The sequence below is a fragment of the Rhinoraja longicauda genome, chromosome 2 (genome assembly GCF_053455715.1).
Source record: "Rhinoraja longicauda isolate Sanriku21f chromosome 2, sRhiLon1.1, whole genome shotgun sequence".
Taxonomy (NCBI): domain Eukaryota; kingdom Metazoa; phylum Chordata; class Chondrichthyes; order Rajiformes; family Arhynchobatidae; genus Rhinoraja; species Rhinoraja longicauda.
In genome coordinates this window covers 66,295,249-66,319,079 of record NC_135954.1, presented here as the reverse complement: position 1 = coordinate 66,319,079, position 23,831 = coordinate 66,295,249, and the positions used below count along the sequence as shown (strand labels likewise).

At 42.4% G+C, this 23,831-nt stretch overlaps 1 protein-coding gene across 1 annotated transcript in view; it reads left to right on the top strand.

Annotated features, from left to right (window-relative positions):
• Window positions 1–23,831, top strand: part of spmip4 (sperm microtubule inner protein 4) — a 37,278-nt gene that overhangs the window by 10,616 nt on the left and 2,831 nt on the right. The window contains exons 5-9 of the mRNA XM_078428262.1: window positions 5,311–5,340; window positions 8,209–8,399; window positions 10,776–10,858; window positions 16,484–16,658; window positions 17,866–17,957. Of these exons, the coding sequence (XP_078284388.1) occupies window positions 5,311–5,340; window positions 8,209–8,399; window positions 10,776–10,858; window positions 16,484–16,658; window positions 17,866–17,957 (571 nt within the window). The remainder of the gene's footprint in view (window positions 1–5,310; window positions 5,341–8,208; window positions 8,400–10,775; window positions 10,859–16,483; window positions 16,659–17,865; window positions 17,958–23,831) is intronic.

The window sequence follows — 23,831 nt, the reverse complement described above, 5'->3', positions numbered from 1 at the left end:
GACTAAAGACATTTCTCCTCATCTCCTTCCTAAAAGAACGTCCTTTAATTCTGAGGCTATGACCTGTAGTCCTAGACTCTCCCACTGGTGGAAAAATCCCCTCCACACCCACTCTATCCAAGCCTTTCACTATTCTGTGTGTTTCAATGAGGTCCCTCCCTCATTCTTTTAAACTCCAGCGAGTACAGGCCCAGTGCCGACAAACGCTCATCATAGGTTAACCTACTCATTCCTGGGATCATTCGCGTAAACCTCTTCTCGACCCTCTCCAGAGTCAGCACATCTTTCCTCAGATATGGTGCCCAGAATTGCTCACAATATTCCAAATGCGACCTTACCAGCATCTTATAGAGCCTCAGCATTACATCCCTGTTTTTGTGTACAAGCCCTCTTGAAATAAATGCTAGCATTGAGTTTGCTTTCTTTACTGCTGATTCGACTTGCAAATTAACTTTTTGGGAATTCTGCACCAGCACTCCCAAGTCCCTTTGCACCTCTGATTTCTGGATTCTCTCCCCGTTTAGAAAATAGTCTACCCCTTTATTCCTACTACCAAAATGCATGACTCCACACTTTGCTACACTATATTCCATCTGCCACTTCTCTGCCCACTCTCCCAACCTGTCCATGTTCTTCTGCAAAGTGCCTGCCCTTCCACCTATTTTCGTATAATCCACAAAGCCTTCAGTCCCCTGGTCCAAATCATTAATATACAACATGAAGTGTAGTGGCCCCAATACCGACCCCTGCAGAACTCCGCTTGTCACTGGATGATGAAGGGGGTCGCAGCCTCCCAGTGCTGGAATGTGATAAGTAAGGTAAGGAAAGGGACACAACAGACTGCAGATGTTGTAAATTTTAGCAAAAAACAAAACCTGTTGGAGGGCTCAGCGGATCAGGCCTCATCAGTGGAGGGAAATGGACAGATGGTGTTTCGGGTCTGGACCCTTCTGGACACCTATGCTACCAGTTTCTACTAAATAAAGGAAACTACAGACGATTAATTCACTCAACCAAATGCTAAACACTCTCATCTTGTCTTCACTTATCCTAACCCATCATTAAACTCGTAACGCCACACATATCAACCTTGCATATAATTGGGATACATTTACACAGAATATACTTACAAAGAAATACACATACTGCATGTTATACATTTCCTTTCTCCCCCAACTGACACTATTCCTTCTCCACAAAATCCACCTACTGTCTTGCTCTGCTGAATCTGACATCTCCTTTATCATCTGACGCAAACTCATTCCGTGAATTCCTAGCTCTCTCTAAATAGCAATGCGGTCGATCGCGCTATGAAACCTCTACAACCCTCCTCTACCAGACGTACTCTTGCTCTCCATCCTCAATGCTCAATTTCTGCTGTCAAATCTACATATTTAAGCTTTTTCCTTTTTATAAGCCTCATCCACTAAGTTCTCCCAAGGCACCGTCAGTGCTATAAAATAATTATAAAGCATCTCCAGAGATGCTGCCTGTCCCGCTGAGTTACTCCAGTTTTATGTGTCTATCTATAAAATAATCTAGAACTAATTGTTTCCTGTGGAACAACAAACCTTCCTCCGAAATCTACCTGCATCTCCCAATCATTGGCTCCCCTGAGCTGGCCTAACTCATATCTGTCTGAAAACCTTCCTCCTCTACCTCGCTCTCCACGGACAAAATGAATAGCTACACTCTCAGCCCTGATGCCCACTGAATTCACTTGTGCTCTCCTCCTCTCAATTGCTGCAACTATACACTTCCAGACCTGGTTGTGTCGCCAAATATATCGACCCTGAGAAAGACTAGTCTTACATCCTGACAAAATATGCCTCAACGTTGCCACCTTTGAACACAGGGAACATGCCAGGTCCCCATCTCCCCTCTGTTTGAGGTTCTGCAGTGATGGTAGCACATCATAAATAGCCCCTATAAGGAAACTTATATGATCCGCCTCCATGCACTACAGGTCACTCCAGCTAAACTTCCCCTTTTCTACACTCTGCCAAGTTATCCACTGTCCCAGCTTAACCTGACGACGTAACTGCTCTACAGCTAATTTCCTCCTCTCAGTTGGACCTGCCTTATTCCACACTGGTTTCCCTGTGCTGTCCCTCGGCCACCTTTCCCTTGCTGCACCCTACCAACAATGTCTGTATGCCTCAGAGCTGCTTGTGCTTCTTGTGCTGCCTGCTTTGAGTTCCATTTCCTCCCTCGAGTCACACTTGGCAGCAGATTACTCACTAAGATATCCTTACTCCCTGATAATTGCAATTCTAACCTCACCTTAGCACACTTAAACCGCATTTAGAGTATTATTCCAGGTGTGGACTCCTATATATCAGCAAAACCAAGCGCAGGCTTGCCTATCATTTCGCTGAACACCTCCGCTCAGTTCTCCCAGACCTACCTGATCACCCGGTTGCTAAACACTTTAACTCCCCCTCACATTCCCACATTAACCTTTCTGTCCTGGCCCTCCTCTAATATCAGGGTGAGTCCCAGTGCAAATTGGAGGAACATCACCTCATACTTTGCTTGGGAAGCTTACACCCCAGCGGTATGAACATTGACTTCTCTAACTTCAAGTAACACTTGCTTTCCCTCTCTCTCCATCCCTCCCCTTCCCAGTTCTCCGACCAGTCTTACTGTCTCCGACCACATTTTATCCCTGTTTGCTTTGTTGTTACCTTCTCCCAGCTAACAATGATCTAATTACATTTTCCTTGAACTTCATTCACTTTGTCCTGTTTTCACACCTTACACTTTCTTATCGATGTATTTCCCTCTCCCCTGACATCAATCTGAAGAAGGGTCTTGACCTGAAACATCACCCATTCCTTCGCGCCAGAGATGCTACCTGTCCCGCTGAGTTACTCCAGCTTTTTATGTCTATCTTCAGTTTAAACCAGCATCTGCTGTTCCTTCATACACATTTAGAGTATTGTGTTCAGTTCTGGGCACCATATAACAAGAAAGATGTTATCAAGTGGGAAAGGGTACAGAAAAGATTTATGAGGATGTTGCCAGGACTCGAGGATCTGAGCTATAGGGAGAGGTTGAGCTGGCAGGAATGCGCAGGAAGATGAGGGTTGATCTTATCGAAGCGTATAAAATCATGAGTGGAATAGATTGGGCAGATGCACAGAATCTCTTGCCTAGAGTAGGGGAATTGAAAACCATAGGACATAGGTTTAAGATGAAGAGGGAAAGATTTAATAGGAATCTGAGGGGTAACGTTTTCACACAAAGGGTGGTGGGTATATGGAATGAGCTGCCAGAGGAGGTAGTTGAGGCAGGGACTATTGCAGCATTTATGAAACAATTAAATAAGGACATGGATAGGACAGGTTTAGAGGTAAATCTTCTACATCATTTCAGCTGGTAACTGGCTGGGTCTCTTAGGGCTCTATAGCAAAATGGGAAAATGTGCAGATTTCCCTACTCTGTAGTGACTCATTTACTAAACTTTTCCAGTATTCAATGTTTTGTTTGGTATGTTGACAAAATAGACAAGATTTGTCTATGGTATAAAGTTTTATTACATAAACTTTTGAAAACCTTTTTGTGTTTCTTTGGTGATCATTAATTATTTTACTTAGTGAACATTTAATTCCTGAATAAGTGTTATACTGAAATAATTTGACAAATTGCCAGTTTTGACATACAAGTAGGATCACCTGTTTGAGGCAAAAATGGCATGTAGTTATTTTGATTTTAGAGTACAATTATTAATTAATATGCATTATGCCATGGAAGTACTTTCCTTGGTTGCTAATATTGTATTAAATATAACACGATTTGATGTTTTGTTGCCTCCTGAAAGTGAAAAATATAGCTCATGAGGGCAGGGTTTTCAAGATATTCAGGAATGAGGACAGGGTCAGATCAGCAGGGCTGGTCACATTTTTGAGTGCAGCAAGATTTTAATGAAATACCTAATAGTTCAATGTTGGTTGTCTGTTGCCTGGGCATGTATTTGCACAATCAACATTGCTAACAACAGCAAGAAGTGAACTGCTGGAGGAACACATTGGGTCAGGCAGCATCTGTAGGTGGAAATGGACAGTGAATATTTCAGGTCAAGACTCTTCCTCAGGACTCCTAAGTTCATAAGTCATAGGAGCAAAATTAGGCCATTTGGCCCATCGAATCAATGCCATTCAATCATAGCTGATTTATCTTTCCCTCTCTCCCCCATTCTCCTGCCTTTTCATAACTTTTCCCCATAACTTTTCACACCCCTCCTAATCAAGAAGCTCTCAATCTCCGCTTTAAAAATACCCAATGATTTGGCTTCTACAGCTGTCTGTGGCAATACATTCCACAGATTAACCACCCTCTAATAAAGAAATTCATTTTTATTTCCTTTCTAAAGGTACATCCTTTTGTGCTGAGGCTCTTCCCTCTGGTCCTGGACTCTCACTAGTGGAAACATTATTTCCACATCCATTCTATCCAGGCCTTTCACTATTTGATGAGTTTAATTGAGATCCCTCCTCATCCTTCTAAACTCCAGCGAGTACGGGCCCAGAACAGTCAAATGCTCATCATCTTTTAAGCCAATCATCCCCAGGTTTATTCTCAAAAACCTCCTCTGGACCCTCTCCAATGCCAGCACATCCCTCCTCAGATTTGGGGACCAAAACTGCTCGCAATACTCCAAGTGCTGTTTGACCAGTGCCTTATAAAATCTCACCATTCCATCCCTATTCTATTCTAGTCTTCTCAGATTAAATGCATTGCATTTGCCTTCCTTACTACTGATTCAACTTGCAAGTCAACCTTTTGGGAATCCTGCACCAGCACTCCTAAATGCCATTGCATCTTAGATTTATGAATTCTCTCCCAATTTAGAAATTATTATTTTTGCCTTTATTATGGTATTAAAATATGCCTTTAGTCCTACTACCAAAGTGCATGACTGCACACTTTGCTACACTGTATTCCATCTGCCATTTATTTGCCTACTCTCCCAACCGGTCCAAGTCCTTGTGCAGACTCTCTGCTTCCTCTACACTTCCTTCCCTTCCACCTATCACAATTAGACATTCTTGAGTCTTAATTCCATCACCAAAAACAGATTATTTTGTCACTTTGTGGGGACATGCTGTGGATTAATTGGTGACACATATCTACAATAGCTAATTTCTCCATTTGCTGTAAAGCCTTTAAGGATACACACGTCCAAATATTAATCACCTTTCTTTAAATGCCAAGCATAACAAGAGTACTGATCAATGCTTTTGTATTAAACAGGGGTTTTTTGCATACATTCTCTCTAAATTGTATTTCAATACTTTTCTATTTCAGGCTTCCAACTACCAAGGAGTTTGCAATGGAGTGAGTAAATTTTGTTTCCTTTTTTAAATTTTTACATAAGCCTGAGAATTATCTAGATATATGAATGATGATGGAACGAACATGTCAAAATGTTCGCTAATTTGAATTAAGATACTTAGAATTACAAGATTGAATTAAGACTGGAGCAACTAGGCTTGTATACACTGGAATTTAGAAGGATAAGAGGGGATCTTATCAAAACGTATAAGATTATTAAGGGGTTGGACACATTAGAGGCAGGAAACATGTTCCCAATGTTGGGGGAGTCCAGAACCAGGGGCCACAGTTTAAGAATAAGGGGTAGGCCATTTAGAACAGAGATGAGGAAAAACTTTTTCAGTCAGAGAGTTGTGAATCTGTGGAATTCTCTGCCTCAGAGGGCAGTGGGGGCCAATTCTCTGAATACATTCAAGAGAGAGCTAGATAGAGCTCTTAAGGATAGCGGAGTCAGGGGGTATGGGGAGAAGGCAGGAACGGGGTACTGATTGAGAACCCCCTTTGAATGGCGGTGCTGGCTCGAAGGGCCGAATGGCCTACTCCTGCACCTATTGTCTATTGTCTAAGATCATGTTGATGATTTGCTTTCTTAAAATGAATGAGGGCATTAGTTTTATTTTTGCTAGTGCAGGCTCTTTGTAAAACTGATCAATTTGTCCCACTTTTCCGAGAATATTAGTGGGTGGCTAACCACGAGGAATTTTTGGTCCCCAAATGTCTGGTAATTTTCATATTGTAGGTCTCTGGATTAAATCCACTGTTGTGTCCATTGCTCAGCTTTATATTCAGTACACCTTCCTTTGCTTTCTTCCAGGCAGAGTATTATGGACATTCAGTCATTGTATAAATATCATTCCTCATCTTGCCTCTAATTCTTTGGGCAGTTAGCGTTAATCTGTGCCAGAAAAAATGAACTGCAGGTGCTGGTTTAACAAAAGGATGCAAAGTGCTGGAGTAACACAGCGGATCAGGCAGCACCTCTGGACAACACGGATAGGTGATGTTTCGGGTCAGGATTCTGATTTCAGACTCTATGTCATCTATAACTCCAGTTCCTGACTTTCTGCCATTGGAAACTGATCCTGTACCCCAATCAAAACTCCCCTTAACAATATCTGATCAACTTGTCACCCCAAAGATGTATTTGCAAATGCCTGTGGACATTTCAGGACCGGCATCTCCTATAATCCAGACAAAATTACGAGAACTCACTTGAAATGCCCCCTGGAAGTCTCCACCATAAATGTGGCACCAAGGCCAGATGAGGCGGCCGATCTCAACCTCATCGCGAATTCTGCGCCAATCAGCGGGTCAAATTTTCCCCCTGCAGCCACGGCCCTGGAACTCTGGTCTGGCCGGAGCCGGCAGATCCGTTCCCATAGACAACATCTGAGGCCGACTTAGCGGGCTGATATCTCGGAGGACCGTTCCAGTACCGTTGGACTCCACTCACAGGCCCTGAACTTTGTTGGTCGGCAGAATGGATAATCCAGAAAAACTCTGGAACCAAGGTTGCCAAAAAATGGGTGATGATCCTGTATAACGTTTCCTTCCTAAATACCGATGTATTTGCCTTCAACGTCTCAAGAACCATCACATTAAGATCTCCCTGCTTTAACCTTTTTCAAAATTAAGATCGAATAACTTTAACACAGAATTTGTAGCACTTCACTTTTCTCATTAGAACATCTTTTTGTACGCTATCTTTTGCCTGAGTACTCGCTAATTAGCCCAGTTGGAACTGTCACAAATAGCATATAGTAGGATCTAAATGGCAATAGAGGAGGTGCTAAATCAACACAGGAGCTTTATTTCTCTAGAAGGATTAAGAACTGAAGTTGGCCATTTGAGCCTGTTTGACTATTTGGTAAGATCGTGATTGATCTAACAAACATATATTTCAGAATTAAAATTTATTTTTATCTGCTAACAGTTGCCATGTGATGGGAATTCAGAGCACTTGACACCTTCCACTAGTAGAAATGGTTGCAAACTTAGAAGCCTGGATCTCATTTTTATTCCTCTCAACTCCCACTTCAATTTATTACATGGAAAATGTTGATCAAATTGCCCATAAATTTCCTGAGCATATTCCCAGGGTGTATAATCTCATCTTTTATGCTTGGGGACCAGGAGGTCAGTGTAGCAAATATGCTGCTAAGTTATCCAGTCTGTATATTAAGGGTTATTGGCTTTGATTATTTTTTAAAGTATTAATTCCAATCTCATTTGTCGTTTCCTCCTTTAAACTATAGGCATAAATTAACATTTCTTAAATGTTGTATTAAATGAGTTCCAAACCTTATGGTATTTGAAATATGTTATGAACGAGTATAACTATCAGGTAATGAAGAGCAAACATAAAAATAACAGAAAATGGTGGAAGGAACTGCAGAAGATAGACACAAAAAACTGGAGAAACTGGACAGCATCTCTGGAGAAAAGGATCAGGTGACATTTCAGGAAGGGCTTTGACCCAAAATGTCACCTAATATTTCTCCAGAGATGCTGTCTGACCAGCTGAGTTACTGCTGCTTTTTGTGCCTAAAAATAACAGTATTCGGTTGCAATACGAGTAATTTTTTCAGTAAAGTATGATGATAGAAAAGTTTAATGATAATTTTTAAATAATCTTTTGATAGCTACAGAATATCCAAAATTGTGAACTGAAATTTTAAAAAAAAAATCCGACTATCTAGAAGAGAATTACTAAGCTCTTTTTGATGATACCTTCAATTCCTACATTTTCCTCTTTTTCTTTCAGAAATTAATCAACCTCTACATTTTCAGCTTTTGTTTAATGTTTATTCAGATTTCCTGTATTCTTCTTTTTATTTCTTCATAGGATATATTGTATCTTTGTGTTTTTAGTCAGAAGCAAATACGACTGCCATTTCCTGCTGAACATCCCTTCCATTCCCACATTCCCAAGTTTGCAATATTCCCAAGCTTCATCTCACCAGATGATCCGTACACAGGTGTACGAGCTGGACGCCTGTTGCCGATTAATCCTGATATGCCTGCCAAAAGTTACAACGTGACAGTAACGCAGAAAATTAAAGGTAACAAATGTGCATAAATATTCATGAAAGTAGTTCAAGAGATATGCTAAGTTTTGTCTTGCTCAAAATTTTCTTCCTAGTAAATACACCAAGTTAACATTCAATGTAACGATATTTTCCAAAACCAATGTGCAGAATCCAAATAGAGGCAAGCTAGTGCAATCTTGCCTTTCATTACTTCTTGGGAAAGCCTCAAATTATCAGTGAATGGCGATAATAAAAAAACTGAAAATGCTGGCAATTCCGAATAAACATAGAAAATGTTGAAAAATAAAATTTTGGCAATATCTGTTGAAAAAGAAACAGTTAATATTTCAAGTTCGGGACTCTTCAGAATGAGAAGTTAGTTTTCAGTGGGATAAAAGGTGGGATAAAAGGTAGAACAAAGAGAATATCTCTGATAGGATGATTCCAAATGGATGAACAGGAACATTATGTAGAAACGAGGAACTGTAGATGCAGTTTTACAGCATCTTTGGAAAATATGGATAGGTGAAATTCACCTTCAGAGATGCTGCCTGACCCATTGAGTTACTCCAGCACATGTCTTTTTTTTTAAGGTAGAACATTGTTTCCTTCGTAATTAGTTGTAAATAGTGAGGATTTGGGACGTGTCCAGAAAGCTAGACTAAATGAGTGGAACAAGAAAATAAGTCATAATGATTACAGGTAGAAACATACAGGAAGAAAAGGTGATCCAGACCCTTGCCACTCACATTCATGACACTTCAGATGCATTCTGCTACTCAGCCAGCTTCCAATTCTCTATTTCCAACTAGTTCAACTTCACTATGGACATGTAATGGCTCAACACATCTACCCCAAATCAGAAGAGTCCAAAGATCCTCAGCTTCTTCCTTGAACAATGACCCAACCAGTTTACTTCCACTAATACAGCATTTATTAACTTGTCCTAATGTTGTACCGTTTCTCCTTCATCCCTAATCATTTTCTCCATGTGGGAGCTGTATCTGCGGGGAATTACATGGGCACAAGCCATGCCTGTTTTTTTGTTGTAAAATACTTGAGATAGTATTTGTTTCATTCTCACTCCGGCCCACTCCCTCTACTCTTTCTCTGGCATATTAATGGCTGCGGTGATGCTTCATGTATTCCAATCAACAAACTGAAATTTCATCACTGTTGTTGCCAATTCCCACCCTGCCCTCACAATGGTGGAATAAGAAAGTTAGTTGTATCAATAAATATTGTTGACACATAGAAACCCTACAAGATAGGGTCCAGTGCTGTCCAGTGCCACACTGTATTATCTGTGACAATATCACTTCAACTCCAAAGCATTAGATTTCTTGAAGAAGTTCATCAAAACATATTATTCCCTCATGCCTGAGAGGAACAGGCAGAGTAAGCACAAGTCATTTATATACCTCAGATTTCCCCCACCACACTCCAACTCTGCCTTGTACTGGAACCATAACCACAACTGATTTAATTACCTTCTCTGTGTTGTTCACTGTCAATGTCTGTTTGGTGACGATGAAAATTAAAACAACCCCCTCCCCACAAGTAAACATTCCAAACTATATTTATGAATGAAATAAATTTCATGTATTTGTACTCTCGTGTACTATTCCAATGCTTGCCTCTGTCAATTCTATCAATATCGGGGACGAAGATGTCCATTGTTGCCAATTGTCTGCTATAAATGAGTAAGGTATTATTGGACGTAGTTGAAACACAGAACTACAAGTCCTAGTTAATACACAAAAAGGCACAGAGCGAGAGTAACTCAACGGGTCAGGTAGCATCTCTGGAGAACATGGATAGTTGGACCCTTCTTCAGACTGATTCAGTCTGCTTTGTGTCATTTTACCTTAAAACTAGCTGCCAATGCCACTGGTCTGTACCAGCAAGCCCTTCTTGAGCGGTTGACGTGGCTGTTGTTGTGGCTCACATTGTAGCCTTCGACAGGACACAGTCTTCAGGTCGCCGCTACCAACAGGTCCCACTCGTTCACCATGGGGCTTCCCCCCTCGCACCTGTTGCTTTATCTGCTCCCCTGCCGTCCCCTCCTCTCCCGCAGTCATCAACCTCTTCCAAGGTGGAGTGTGTTGGTGACTCCGTGGGAGAAGGAGGAGGAGACAGCAGTGGAGGGGAGAAGAGAGGAGAGAGCGGCGGAGTGGACAAAGCAATGGGAAAAGGACAAGGAAGAGGAGGTAGAAGGATGGAGAGGCCGTGCAAAAGCGATGGCCAACACAAAGAAGCCATAGCTGGTGAAAGGGAGAGAGCCTGACATTGGCAGGTCTGTCCGCTATAACTGAAATCCGTTATAAAGGGATTCAAAATTAGGGTTTACTGTAGAAAGTTCAGTTTTATAAATAGCCATGGAACTAATTAATTTCCATCACATCTTAGGATTTCCATTTAGACATGAAAAGCAGGAAATATTTACTCAGGCTAAAGGTTTACAATGGCCAGGACAAGAAGGATATTTTCAGGTAAGTGCCCATACTTTTGCCTGAAAAGTACAATTTTTCTTTCAATTACTTCCAGTTAATGTAATATTAGTTATGTAGTGTACTTAAATTGGTCATCTTTGCTTTTAATTTATGACCAATTTGTTGCTACCTAGTGGCTCGAAGAATAGATCTCTACCATAATTATTCTCTCACTATAATGTTATTGATCAAATCAGGGTTCCATAAAGCCTCAAGGAACAACCAGGAAAATATTTTGGCTCATTCCATAGTACAGCAAGATCAATGTAGAAATTCATCAGGAAGGCGACTCTGTAGTGACAAACTTCATATAGCTCTAAACAAAAGTGTAGAGAATTCCAGACAATTGATTTATGTAGGGGAAAGGGCACATTTCTGACAGGTTAGGTGAATAACCTGTTGTTCCCTGTTGTTCGGCTTTTTGACTTTAGTTCAGTATTCTGCTTCACATTGTTGACTGCTACTTTGCAGTGACTGTGCATGTGACCATACTAACTTCATGTTCAAATTCCTATGAAGTTAATTCAATTAGCTTTCTCTTTAAGTATCTTATCACTATTTTGAACTTGAATGTTATGACTGAATATAAAATTTATCCACTGCATACCTAGTAAAGCAACAGCAATAAGAATTGTCAAAGTTGTCTTCGTAATGAAAATGAGAAGAAAAACTGCAGAAGCTGGAAATCTGAAATAAAAACAAAATAAGTTGGAAATACTCAGCAGGTTGGGCAGGATCTATGGAAAGAGAAGCAGTTACCAACTTCATGAGAACTGGGAGAGAGACAAAGAAGATAGGTATAGGAAGTCAGAGGGATGGGTAGGAAAAGGGTCAAAACAAAGGATAATTATTTGATAAGTTATGTGGGAAGCTAGAGAGGAAATTGTGGAAGCCCTGGCTGAAATTTACAAGTCGCCATTAAATACAGGAGTGGTGCCGTAAGACTGGAGGATGGAAAATGTGCCTATATTTAGGAAGGATTGCAGGAAAAAGGCTGGAAACTATAGGCCGGTGAGCTTAACATCTGTAGTTGGAAAGTTACTGGAAAGTATTCTGAGGATAGGATATACGTGCATTTAGATAGACGGGTTGATTAGGAAGAGTCAGCATGGGTTTTGAACGTTGGGAGGTCATGTCTTAACGAATCTGAGTTTTTTGAAGATGTGACCAAAAAGGGTTTTTTGAGGGCAGAGCTGTAGATGTGTATATGGAGCAGCAAAGCATTTAACAAGATTCTACATAGTAAGCTGCTCTGGAAGGTGAGATTGCATGGAATCTAAGAAGAGATAGCTTAATGGATAGAAAATTGGCTACATGGAAGGAAGCAGAGGGTGATGGTGGAAGGTTTCTTCTTGGATTGGAGGCCTGTGACTAGTGGTGTGCCTCAGGGTTCGGTGTTGGGAAAGTCCAACATGGGCACAGTGAATAGTAGGGCTCTGGGGAGTGTTGTAGAGCAGAGGGATTTAGGAGCGCAGGTACATAGTTCTTTGAAGGTGGCATCACAGGTAGATAGGGTGGTCAAAAAGGCTTTTGGCACATTGGCCTTCCTCAGTCAGAGTATTGAGTATAGAAGTTGGGAAGTCATGCTGCAGTTATATAAGACGTTGGTGAGGCCTCATTTAGAGTATTGTTTTCAGTTCTGGGCACCATGTTACAGGAAAGATGTTGTCAAGTTGGAAAGGGTCCAGAGAAGGTTTACAAGGATGTTGCTAGGGTTTGAGGGTCTGAGCTAAAGGGACAGGTTGAGCAGGCTGGAACTCTATTCCTTGGAGTGCAGGAGGATGAGGAGTGATCTTATAGAGGTGTATAAAATTATGAGAGGAATAGATTAGGTAGACGCACAGACTCCCTTGCATAGAGTAGGGGAAAGATTTTATAGGAATCTGAGGGGTAACTTTTTCACACAAAGGGGTATGGTCAGGGAAGGTAGATGAGGCAGGAACTATTGTAATATTTAAGAAACAATTAGACAGGTACATGGATAGTACAGGTTTGGAGGGATATGGGCCAAATGCTGGCAAGTGGGACCAGTATAGATGGGACGTTGATCGGTGTGGGCAGATTGGACCGAAGGGCCTGTTTCCACGCTGTATGACTCTTAAGTTGAATTACCTAATGTATAGACCAGGTTTGAAGCTCAGCTTCTTTGTGTATGTAATGTGTTGAGGACATATCAAGCAGGCCAGAAAATACAAAGAAATTGGGAAATAAAAGGAGAAATTGAGCCACAATGATGATAGGCAAAAATGATCACTTTTTACTTGTCCAAGTGTGCTGAATGGGCACATTGCATTTGCATTCCTTTTGTATGAATTATTTTGAAGAGCTCCAAACCTGAAATCTAACTGTTTCGCTTTCTGCAGTTAGACAATAGGTGCAGGAGTAGGCCATTCAGCCCTTCGAGCCAGCACCGCCATTCAATGCGATCATGGCTGATCACTCTCAATCAGTACCCCGTTCCTGCCTTCTCCCCATACCCCCTCACTCCGCTATCCTTAAGAGCTCTATCCAGCTCTCTCTTGAAAGCATCCAACGAACTGGCCTCCACTGCCTTCTGAGGCAGAGAATTCCACATCTTCACCACTCTCTGACTGAAAAAGTTCTTCCTCATCTCTGTTCTAAATGGCCTACCCCTTATTCTTAAACTGTGGCCCCTTGTTCTGGACTCCCCCAAAATTGGGAACATGTTTCCTGCCTCTAATGTGTCCAATCCCCTAATTATCTTATATGTTTCAATAAGATCCCCCCTCATCCTTCTAAATTCCGGGAATTAACCTAGTGAACCTACGCTGCACACGTTGTTGCCTGATCTCCTGCATATTTCTGGTTCTTCCTGTTTTACTTCCTTAATGTCACCTATCCAATTCACAGAATGAAAGTGTACAAAAAGAGCACAGCCAACAGATTTGATAACCAATAATAAAGCTATCAAGTATTTTAACTTTAAACAGCTGCCAATAATAACAACTGAATTAAAATAAACTTTGATTGGCGAGAATTACAGCATTCTAAGAACCCGAGTCTTTACCAAATATGGTAATTCAAGTTTCACTGTACCTTAATTGGTATTATTATGGGTTATCCAGGCTGCAAAATGCATAGGATACTAGCATAATGCTGTGCTCACTGAGGTCCTGAATATTTGTGTGGGCAGATGAGACATTGTGATCCAGGTTACTGTCTGGCCTGGCTCTGTTGGATTTTCTTTGCCGAACTAACCCCAAAACCACATGTCATGTTGGAGAACAAAACAAGGTTGTCGCACAACTATCCATCTTTGAGCCAAGGACTTGTCAGTGGAAATTTATGTTGTTCTGGCAAAGACATGATGGGAGGAAAGTCTATTTGATGAATTATGTTCTGTGTCCACATCTAATTAGCAAGAATATGCTGGAGAAATGGGCCTCAGCTCTGTATAACCACTCAGTACTGGTTTCATTCTGGTGAATCCCCAGTGTAAATCGCAGTCAGCACTCTTGAGTACACTGCGGCTCAGTAGCACAACTAATGGAGCTGCTGCCTCACTGCTCCAGTGGACTAGGTGTAATCCAGACGTCTGCTGGTGTCTGTGCGGAGTTTGCACATTCTCCCTGTGATTGTGTAGTAGAATCTGGAATGTGTTGATGGGAATGTGGGAAAAATGAAATTGTTCCTTGCAGAAAGATATCTGAGGAAGATACACACAATCTCCCAAATGTTCTAGGGGCCGGAGAACCTAGGGTGATGGAGGAACTGAAGGAAATCCACATTAGGCAGGAAATGGTTTTGGGTAGACTGATGGGACTGAAGGCTGATAAATCCCCAGGGCCTGATGGACTGCATCCCAGGGTACTTAAGGAGGTGGCTCTAGAAATAGTGGAAGCATTGGAGATCATTTTTCAATGTTCTATAGATTCAGGATCAGTTCCTGTGGATTGGAGGATAGCAAATGTTATCCCACTTTTTAAGAAAGGAGGGAGAGAGAAAACGGGTAACTATAGACCAGTTAGTCTGACATCAGTGGTGGGGAAGATGCTGGAGTCAATTATAAAAGACGAAATTGCTGAGCATTTGGATAGCAGTAACGGGATCATTCCGAGTCAGCATGGATTTACGAAGGGGAAATCATGCTTGACAAATCCACTGGAATTTTTTGAGGATGTAACTAGGAAAATTGACAGGGGAGAGTCAGTGGATGTGGTGTACCTCGACTTTCAGAAAGCCTTCGACAAGGTCCCACATAGGAGATTAGTGGGCAAAATTAGGGCACATGGTATTGGGGGTAGGGTACTGACATGGATAGAAAATTGGTTGACAGACAGAAAGCAAAGAGTGGGGATAAATGGGTCCCTTTCGGAATGGCAGGCAGTGACCAGTGGGGTACAGCAAGGTTCGGTGCTGGGACCCCAGCTATTTACGATATACATTAATGACTTAGACGAAGGGAATAAAAGTACCATTAGCAAATTTGCAGATGATACTAAGCTGGGGGGTAGTATGTATTGTGAGGAAGATGCAATAAGGCTGCAGGGTGACTTGGACAGGTTGTGTGAGTGGACGGGATACATGGCAGATGCAGTTTAATGTAGATAAGTGTGAGGTTATTCACTTTGGAAGTAAGAATAGAAAGGCAGATTATTATCTGAATGGTGTCAAGTTAGGAGGAGGGGGAGTTCAACGAGATCTGGGTGTCCTAGTGCATCAGTCAATGAAAGGAAGCATGCAGGTACAGCAGGCAGTGAAGAAAGCCAATGGAATGTTGGCCTTCGTAACAAGAGGAGTTGAGTATAGGAGCAAAGAGGTCCTTCTACAGTTGTACCGGGCCCTGGTGAGACCGCACCTGGAGTACTGTGTGCAGTTTTGGTCTCCAAATTTGAGGAAGGATATTCTTGCTATGGAGGGCGTGCAGCGTAGGTTCATTAGGTTAATTCCCGGAATGGCAGGACTGTCGTATGTTGAAAGGCTGGAGCGATTGGGCTTGTATACTCTGGAATTTAGAAGGATGAGGGGGGATCTTATTGAAACATATAAGATAATTAGGGGATTGGACACATTAGAGGCAGGAAACATGTTCCCAATGTTGGGGGAGTCCAGAACAAGGGGCCACAGTTTAAGAATAAGAGGTAGGCCATTTAGAACGGAGATGAGGAAGAACTTTTTCAGTCAGAGAGTGGTGAAGGTGTGGAATTCTCTGCCTCAGAAGGCAGTGGAGGCCAGTTCGTTGGATGCTTTCAAGAGAGAGCTGGATAGAGCTCTTAAGGATAGCGGAGTGAGGGGGTATGGGGAGAAGGCAGGAACGGGGTACTGATTGAGAGTGATCAGCCATGATCGCATTGAATGGCGGTGCTGGCTCGAAGGGCTGAATGGCCTACTCCTGCACCTATTGTCTATTGTCTATTGTCAGATGTGTGATTGGTGCAGCTGAATGGTTGAAGAGCCTGATTCCATGCTGTGGGATTGTAGATGGGTATTGCAAACAACTCCATTGTGTAGATGTTTATAAATGGAAGTTGTAATAATTATGAAGCCTTTCCACAGAAGGTCAAGAGGGGGTACAAAGCCAGTGTGACATTTGATTTTACTCTTAATCTTTTGACATTGAGTCTCTAAATGCAGTTTGATGGCGCCTCTATTCTTTAATTATAGTATCCTAAATCAAGTACAGAACGGATGCAAACATTCTATCCAACACCACCAAAGAGCATTGCCCCCAACAGATCAGAGTCCTCTATAGCACATGCTGTCTCCGAGAGAACTGCTAATATACTGAAAAACATCGAGAAATCACATTGGCAAAGCAAACACAAAAGGGACTTCACAGGTGAGTCTAAACAAAATTGAACAATCATTTCACTTTGAAGTGACTACAACAAAGGGATTTTAATTTTTATTACAATTTTTCTGCATAAGGCTCTTAAACTAATGTCAACTAATGATGCTGAGGAAATATAGTAGAACCCCGTTATAACGGACAGTAGGGTGGGGGTGGGCGATGGTGTCGGTTATGGACGATTGTCTGCTATAACCAAGTTAGGCATTATCATTGTATGTCATTGAAACAAAGAATTGCAGATAATGATTAACACACAAAGTGCTGGAGAAACTCAGCAGGTCAGGCAGCATCTCTGGAGAACATGGGTGGGTGACGTCAGAACTTTTCTTCAGACTGATTCAGTCTGCTGAGTTACTATAGCACTTTGTGTCATTTCACCTTAAAACTAGGCACCGGTCCTGCTGGCTTGCACCAGCGAACCCTTCCTCACCGGCTGCCGGTGACACAGCTGTTGTTGCGCCCTTGACTGTTGTTTCGCAACAACAGCCATGTCACTGGCAGCCTATGAAGAAGGGTTTGCTGGTGCAGACCAGCATGGCCTTCTTCAGGGTGCTGTCACTGACAGGACGTGCTCAGTCACTGCGGGGCTGCCTCCCCTCTCATCAGCTCCCCCTTCTTCCTGCCGGCTGGCATTTGTCTGCTCCCTGCTTCCAAGGTGGAGTATGTCGGCAACTCCGAGGGAGAAGGAGGAGGAAGCGATGGTGGAAGGGAGAGACCGAGTGGACAAAGCGATGAGCCGACAGAAAGAAGCGGCAGCTGGTGAGAGGGGAGGGAGGCCCACGGTGACCGAGTGCGTCCTGATGGTGGCTGCGACCTGAACAAAGTGGTGGCCCCAGGGGTTACAATGTGAGCCGCAACAACAGACGTTTCATCGGACTGTGCGCTGGGTGAAGAAGGGCTTGCTGGTGCACTTTGTGAGCTGGGGTGGCATCAACAGGTCCATCCGCTATAACTAAAATCCTTTATAAAGGGGAATTGAAACGAGAGTTTACTTTATACCCATGTACCCATGCAGCATGTTTTGAGTGGCCATTTTCTATTTGAACTTGGTGGTCAAGCAGCAAATTATTTACATTATTAGCAGATTATTCTGTTGATTTGAATCAACTAATGATTAATAGCCCATTAACTTCATGATTTCTATGCATCAGGAATTCACGATTTCACTGATTTATTTATTTATTTATAATAATAGGTCAAGGACCAATGAACCCAGTTCAGTTAGATGATTACTTTGACAAGAAGATAGCGAAGGTTACAGGAAAATACAGCTACTTCACAGAACTGGTAAGTTACATTAAACTGGAAAATAGGGGATTCTGATAATATGTTTCATATACACATCTTGCTTATGTCTATTGGCATAAAACTAATAAAGAATTCTTAAGTCTTCCAATGGACATTTTTTTTTAATGACTTCAATCAAAGAAGGAAATACAATCAGATGAACAAAAGCTTGTTGAAGAGTGAAGTATTAAGGACTATTACAAAGAGGTAGAAGAGAGGAAATAAACAGTAGAAACGGTTTGAAGTGCTTATTCAGACAGGCAGCATCTATTAGAGAGAGAGAGGCAATGTTTCCGGTCAGTGGTCTTTCCTGCCCTTTGTCCTGCCCTTTCCCTATTTCTCCCCCTCCCCCCTCCCCCCTCCCTCCCCCTATAATCAGTCCGAAGAAGGGCCCTATGCAAAACTTCATCTATCCACGTCCTCCAGAGATGTTGCACAACCCGCTGAGTTACTCCAGCACTTTGTGTCTTCTGATTTAGGTTTCTTTCATTGTGAACATAATCAAGTGGGATTTCATTGTTCCTGTCTTGGCATTTGCCTAAATGCAGGGCAAAGAGGAAGAATGCAGATGCACAGTAATGAGTCTGTAATATTTCCTAATCGACATTTTGTTTGCCATCCAGCCAGGTTGCTTGATGCTCAGGTTTAGTTTAGGTTAGTTTAATACTGTCACGTTTACTGAGGTATAGGGAAAAGCTTTTGTTTGCATGCTATCCTGTCAAAGAAAAGTGTACATGATTACAATCAAGTGTCCACAGTGCACAGATAAAATGTACAACGTTTAGCGCAAGATAAAGTCCGATTAAAGATTGTTCAAAGGTCTCTAATGAGGTAGATGGGAGGACAGAACCACACTTGAGCTGATGAGAGAATTGTTCCGTTGCCTCATAAAAACTGGGAAGAAACTGTCCCGAAATCTGGAGGTATGCTTTTTCAAACATCTGTACCTCTTGTTTAGTTCAGTTTTTTTTAAGTTTAGGGAGAGAGCGCGGAAACAGGCCCTTCAGCCCGCCGAGTCCGCGCTGACCAGTGATTCCCGCACATTAACATTATCCTACAAACACTAGGGACAATTTACAATTATGCCAAGCTAATGAATCTACAAACCTGTATGTCTTTGGAGTGTGGGAGGAAACCGAAGATCTCGGAGAAAACCCACGCAGGTCACGGGGAGAACGTACAAACTCCATACAGACAAGCACCCATTGTCAGGAAAGAACCCAGGTCTCTGGCGCTGTAAGGCAGCAACTCTACCGCTGTGCCACCGTGCCGCCCCTTTGATGGGAGAAGAGGAAGTGACAGGGGTGAGACTGGTCCTTGATTATGCTGGTGGCCTTGCCGAGATAGCATGAAGTTTAGATGGAATCGATGGAAGGGAGGTTGGTGGAAGGGACAAAATGTGGAGGGAAGAAGTGCAGATGTTGGTTTAAATTAAAGGTAGACACAAAATGCTGGAGTAACTCAGCGGGACAGGCAGCATCTCTGGAGAGAAGGAATGGGAGACTTTTTGGGTCGAGACCTTTCTTCAGACTGATCTGAATTGGTGGAAGGGAGATTGGTTTGCGTGATGGTCTGGGCTACATCCACAACTCTGCCATTTTTTTTGCAGTCTTGGATGGTGCAATTCCCAAACCAGGCTCTGATGTATACTGATAAAATGCTTTCTGTGGTGCATTTATAGAAGTTGGTGAGGGTGTTGGAGACATGCCGAACATCCTAAGAGTTCTAAAGAAGTGGAGGCGTTGATGTGTTTTATTGGTCATAGGTTTGATGTGGTTGCTCCAGAACAAATTGCTGGTGATATTTATTCCTCGGAACTTAAAGCCCATTGCTTTAGAAATTCATTCCTGTGCTCTTTTCTCTCCACTAATGGCATTTAGAAAAAATGCAGATTCTTTCCTTTTACTTTGAACTAAGGGAGGTGATGAAAATATTTTGATGGGGAATAAAAGGAAGTTAATATTTTAAGAGTAAAGGGGTTGCCAAAAGATGAAGGCCAAAAGAAGAATGTTGCTCAGATACCAGTTAACTTTGTACAAATGAGAGGGATGTTGCCACTGTTCAGGGAGAAAGGGGTAGGAAAACCTGAAGAGAATTAAAATATACTAGACCAAGTGGATCCGTTGGGCCCAAACCTCTCCTGCATTAGTGCAGCACCCTCTCCTCCCCCTCCCTCCCTCCTCCCCATCCCCCCTTTCCCTCCCCCCTTTCCCTCCCCCCTTTCCCTCCCCCCTTTCCCTCCCCCCTTTCCCTCCCCCTTTCCCTCCCCCCTTTCCCTCCCCCATTTCCCTCCCCCCTAGGCCCACTAATGACACCCCTCCTGTGTCTCCAAAGCACCATGGAGTGCCAGAAACTTAAATGAAAGAAATAAAAAATGTAAACTGAATGTGAATGGAATGACCTCCCGACCCCACTCCCTGAAGGTGCATCAGCGAGCCCTTTTTCATCCACCGCACAATCCAGTTGACAGGGCGGTTGTTGCAGCTTGCATTGTAGCCCCTTCGGACAGAGTTTTCTTCGGATGCATGTTCTTCAGTCCGCTACCAACGACAAGACGCGCTCGCTTACTGTGGGGCTCCCTTCCCTCTCACCCACAGTCGCTTCCAAGGTGGAGTATGTCGGCGACTCTGGGGGGAGATAGCGGCAGTGGGGGTGGTGGGAGGACAGAGCGATGGGCGAAGCAGACCGTGGCGGCCAAGCGGGGAGTGGACAAAGCAACTGCCGACAGCAAGAAACAGCGGCAGGTGGGAGGGGTGGGGGCCCCATGGTGATCGAGTGAGTTCAGCTGATGGCGGTGGCCCGAAGAAAGTGCTGTTCCTGGGGGCTACAACATGAGCCACAACAACAGCCGTGTCACCGGACTGTGCGTGGGTGAAGAATGGCTCCCTGGTGAACCGGGAATGGGGTCATTTTCAGCAGTCCAATGTCCATTCTTGCTTCTGTTTTACTCTTTATATATCTGAAGAAAATTTTCACTATCTTCTTTTATATTATTTGCTATCTTAAGTTCATATTTCATCTTTTTCCCCTTATTTCCTTTTCAGTTACCTTCTGCTAGTTTTTAAAAGATTCCCAATCCCCTGGCTTCCCACTATTCCTTGCAATATCATATGATTTCTCTTTTAGTGTTATGCTGTCTTTGACTTCCTTTGTCCTAACTGTCGCCTCATTTTCTTCTTCTTTGGGATGAAAAGATCCTGCATCTTCCACATTACTCCCAGAAACTCCTACAAACTTTGCTCCACCTTCATTCCTGCTCGGGTTCTTTTCCAATCAACTCGAGCCAGCTTCTTCCTCATGCCTATGTAGTCAACTTTACTCAACAGTAATACCAACATATCTGATTTCATCTTCTCCCTCTCATACTGCAGGTTGGATTGTATCATATTATGGTCACTATCTCCTCGGGGTTCCTTTACCTTAAGCTCTAATTTGTTACACAATACCAAATCCAGAATTGCCTTTTTCTTAGAAGGCTCAACTATAAGCTGCTGATTGTAACTCCTGATGTGATGTATATGCTATATCCTGGTTATTGTTTGAAGCCTTGTATACAACTCCACCAGAGTATTTTTACCATTGCTGTTTCTTTGCTCTATCCACAAGGATTCTACATAATCTGATCCTATGTAATCCCCTGCTTTGGACTGAATTTAATTATTTAACAGCAGAGCCACCCCACCCCCTCTGCACACCTCCCTGTCCTTTGGATAGGATGTGTAACCTTTGATATTCAGCTCCCAGCTCCAATCCTTTCAGCAAAGTCTCCATGATGCCCACAATGTCGTACCTACCAATTTCTAATTGTACTATAAGCGCATCCACTTTGTTCTATGTACTGTGTGTGTTCAGATATAACACCTAATGATAACCTCTCCTGCACTCTCCTTCCTTTTAACTTCATCCATACATTTCCAATTTGTTGACCCAATCCCCCACTATTTAGTTTAAAGCCCCATCTATGGCTCTAGCTCAGTGGTTTGCCAGGACCCTGGTCCCAGCAGGGTTCAAGTGGAATCTATCCCATCAAAACAGGTCCCTCCTTCCCCAATACTTATGCCAATGTCCAACAAATTCAAACCCACCTCTCACACCAATCCTTGAGCCACGCATTTGTAGCAAACGGGGAGTTTTGAAAAAGGGCGGTAGAGCGGTAGAGTTACTGCCGTACAGCAAATGCAGCGCCGGAGATCCGGGTTCGATCCCAATTACGGGTGCTGTCTGTACGGAGTTTGTACGTTCTCCCCGTGACCTGCGTGGATTTTCTCCGAGATCTTCGGTTAATTGGCTTGGTAAATGAAAAAAGTTTTCCCTAGTGGGTGTAGGATAGTGTTAATGTGCGGGGATCGCTGGTCGGCGCGGATTCGGTGGGCTGAAGGGCCTGTTTCCACGCTGTATCTCTAAACTAAAACTAAACATTCAACTCTTTAATCTTCTTGACCTTACGCCAATTTGTTTGTGGCTCAGGTAGCAGTCCAGAGATTATTACCTGTTTGGTTCTGCTTTTCAATTTAGTCCCTAGCTGCTCAAATTCCCCTAGCAAATTCCCTTTCCTACCTCTGTCATTGGTACCCACATTGACCACTACCACTGGATTTTACCACTCCCTTTCCAAATTGGTCTGCAGGTCAGACGAGATGTCCCGGGTACCAGGCGGGCAACATGTTATCCTCTATTGTCTGTCTGTCACTTCATTTTGTGCTTGATGATGAACATAAGGAACAGCAGAAGTCCATGTGGTCTATTGATCTGCTACAGCATTAGGACCTTGATTGATATGATCTTGTCCTCAAGCCATTTTCCCGCACATCCCAAAATCCTTGATGCTCTTCTGTCCATTTTAGTCCTGTCGATATTCAATGGTTTAACATCTTCAGCCCTTGGGTAGAGAATTCCAAATATTTACAATCCTGTTTGAAGAAACTCCTCCAGGAATACGTGGACTTTAATGGTGGTAACCAGTCATATGTAATACTTTAGCAAATACCTTTTGAAGACACCTACATGACTGCAACTACATTAACTTTATCAACCTTGACTGTTTCTGCAAGGAATTCAATCATTAATTAAACACAATTTGCCTTTAATAAATTTGTGTTGAGGATTCATTTTTTAAAGCAGAATTATGGTATAGAATTCACTTTCAGATATTGGAAACAGATTCAATTGTAATTTTTAATAGGATATATATATTTTCTAAATTGCAGGGTTATGTAGAAAGAGCAGGAAACAGATATACTGAAGAGCTAGTTCAGACAAGGACTCAATGACCCCTCCTGCAATGTATATTTCTTGCACTTTGATGTTTATTCATATTGCTACAAATAGACAAAAGCATGTCACAGGTAATTTGTATGATATCCACCAAACTATCTCCCTTCCATGATTTTGTTGCTCCTCTTTACGATCATGTTGTCTCAGTTATAGAATATTCGGTTTGTTGCTCTAACCTCTTCCAACATTTTACTACCTGGGAGAGGTGTCCAGCTTCAGTATCTTTTACTTTGATTTAGTTAGTTGCTCCCTAATTGTCAGTTTAGGATTGGAAGTTCCTACTGGATTACCAATTTATGATTATTGGGTTGTGTAATAACACTTTTTTAAAGTGCGATTACTGTACTATCTTTTCTACCTTTTTCTAGTGCCTCATTAATAGATTTGACTAAATTAAAAGTTTCAGATATGTTAGTTCATACTTGATTCAATAATTTGTTGATTTAATAAGTTTGTTCTAAATTTAGCAAGCAATATTTAATGACTATTTAAAGATCATTTGCTTCTAAATAAGATTGATACATAACTTAAGTATCTAAAGTATAAAACATAGAACACTAGAGCACAGGAATATGTCCTTTGGCCCACAATGCCTGTGGT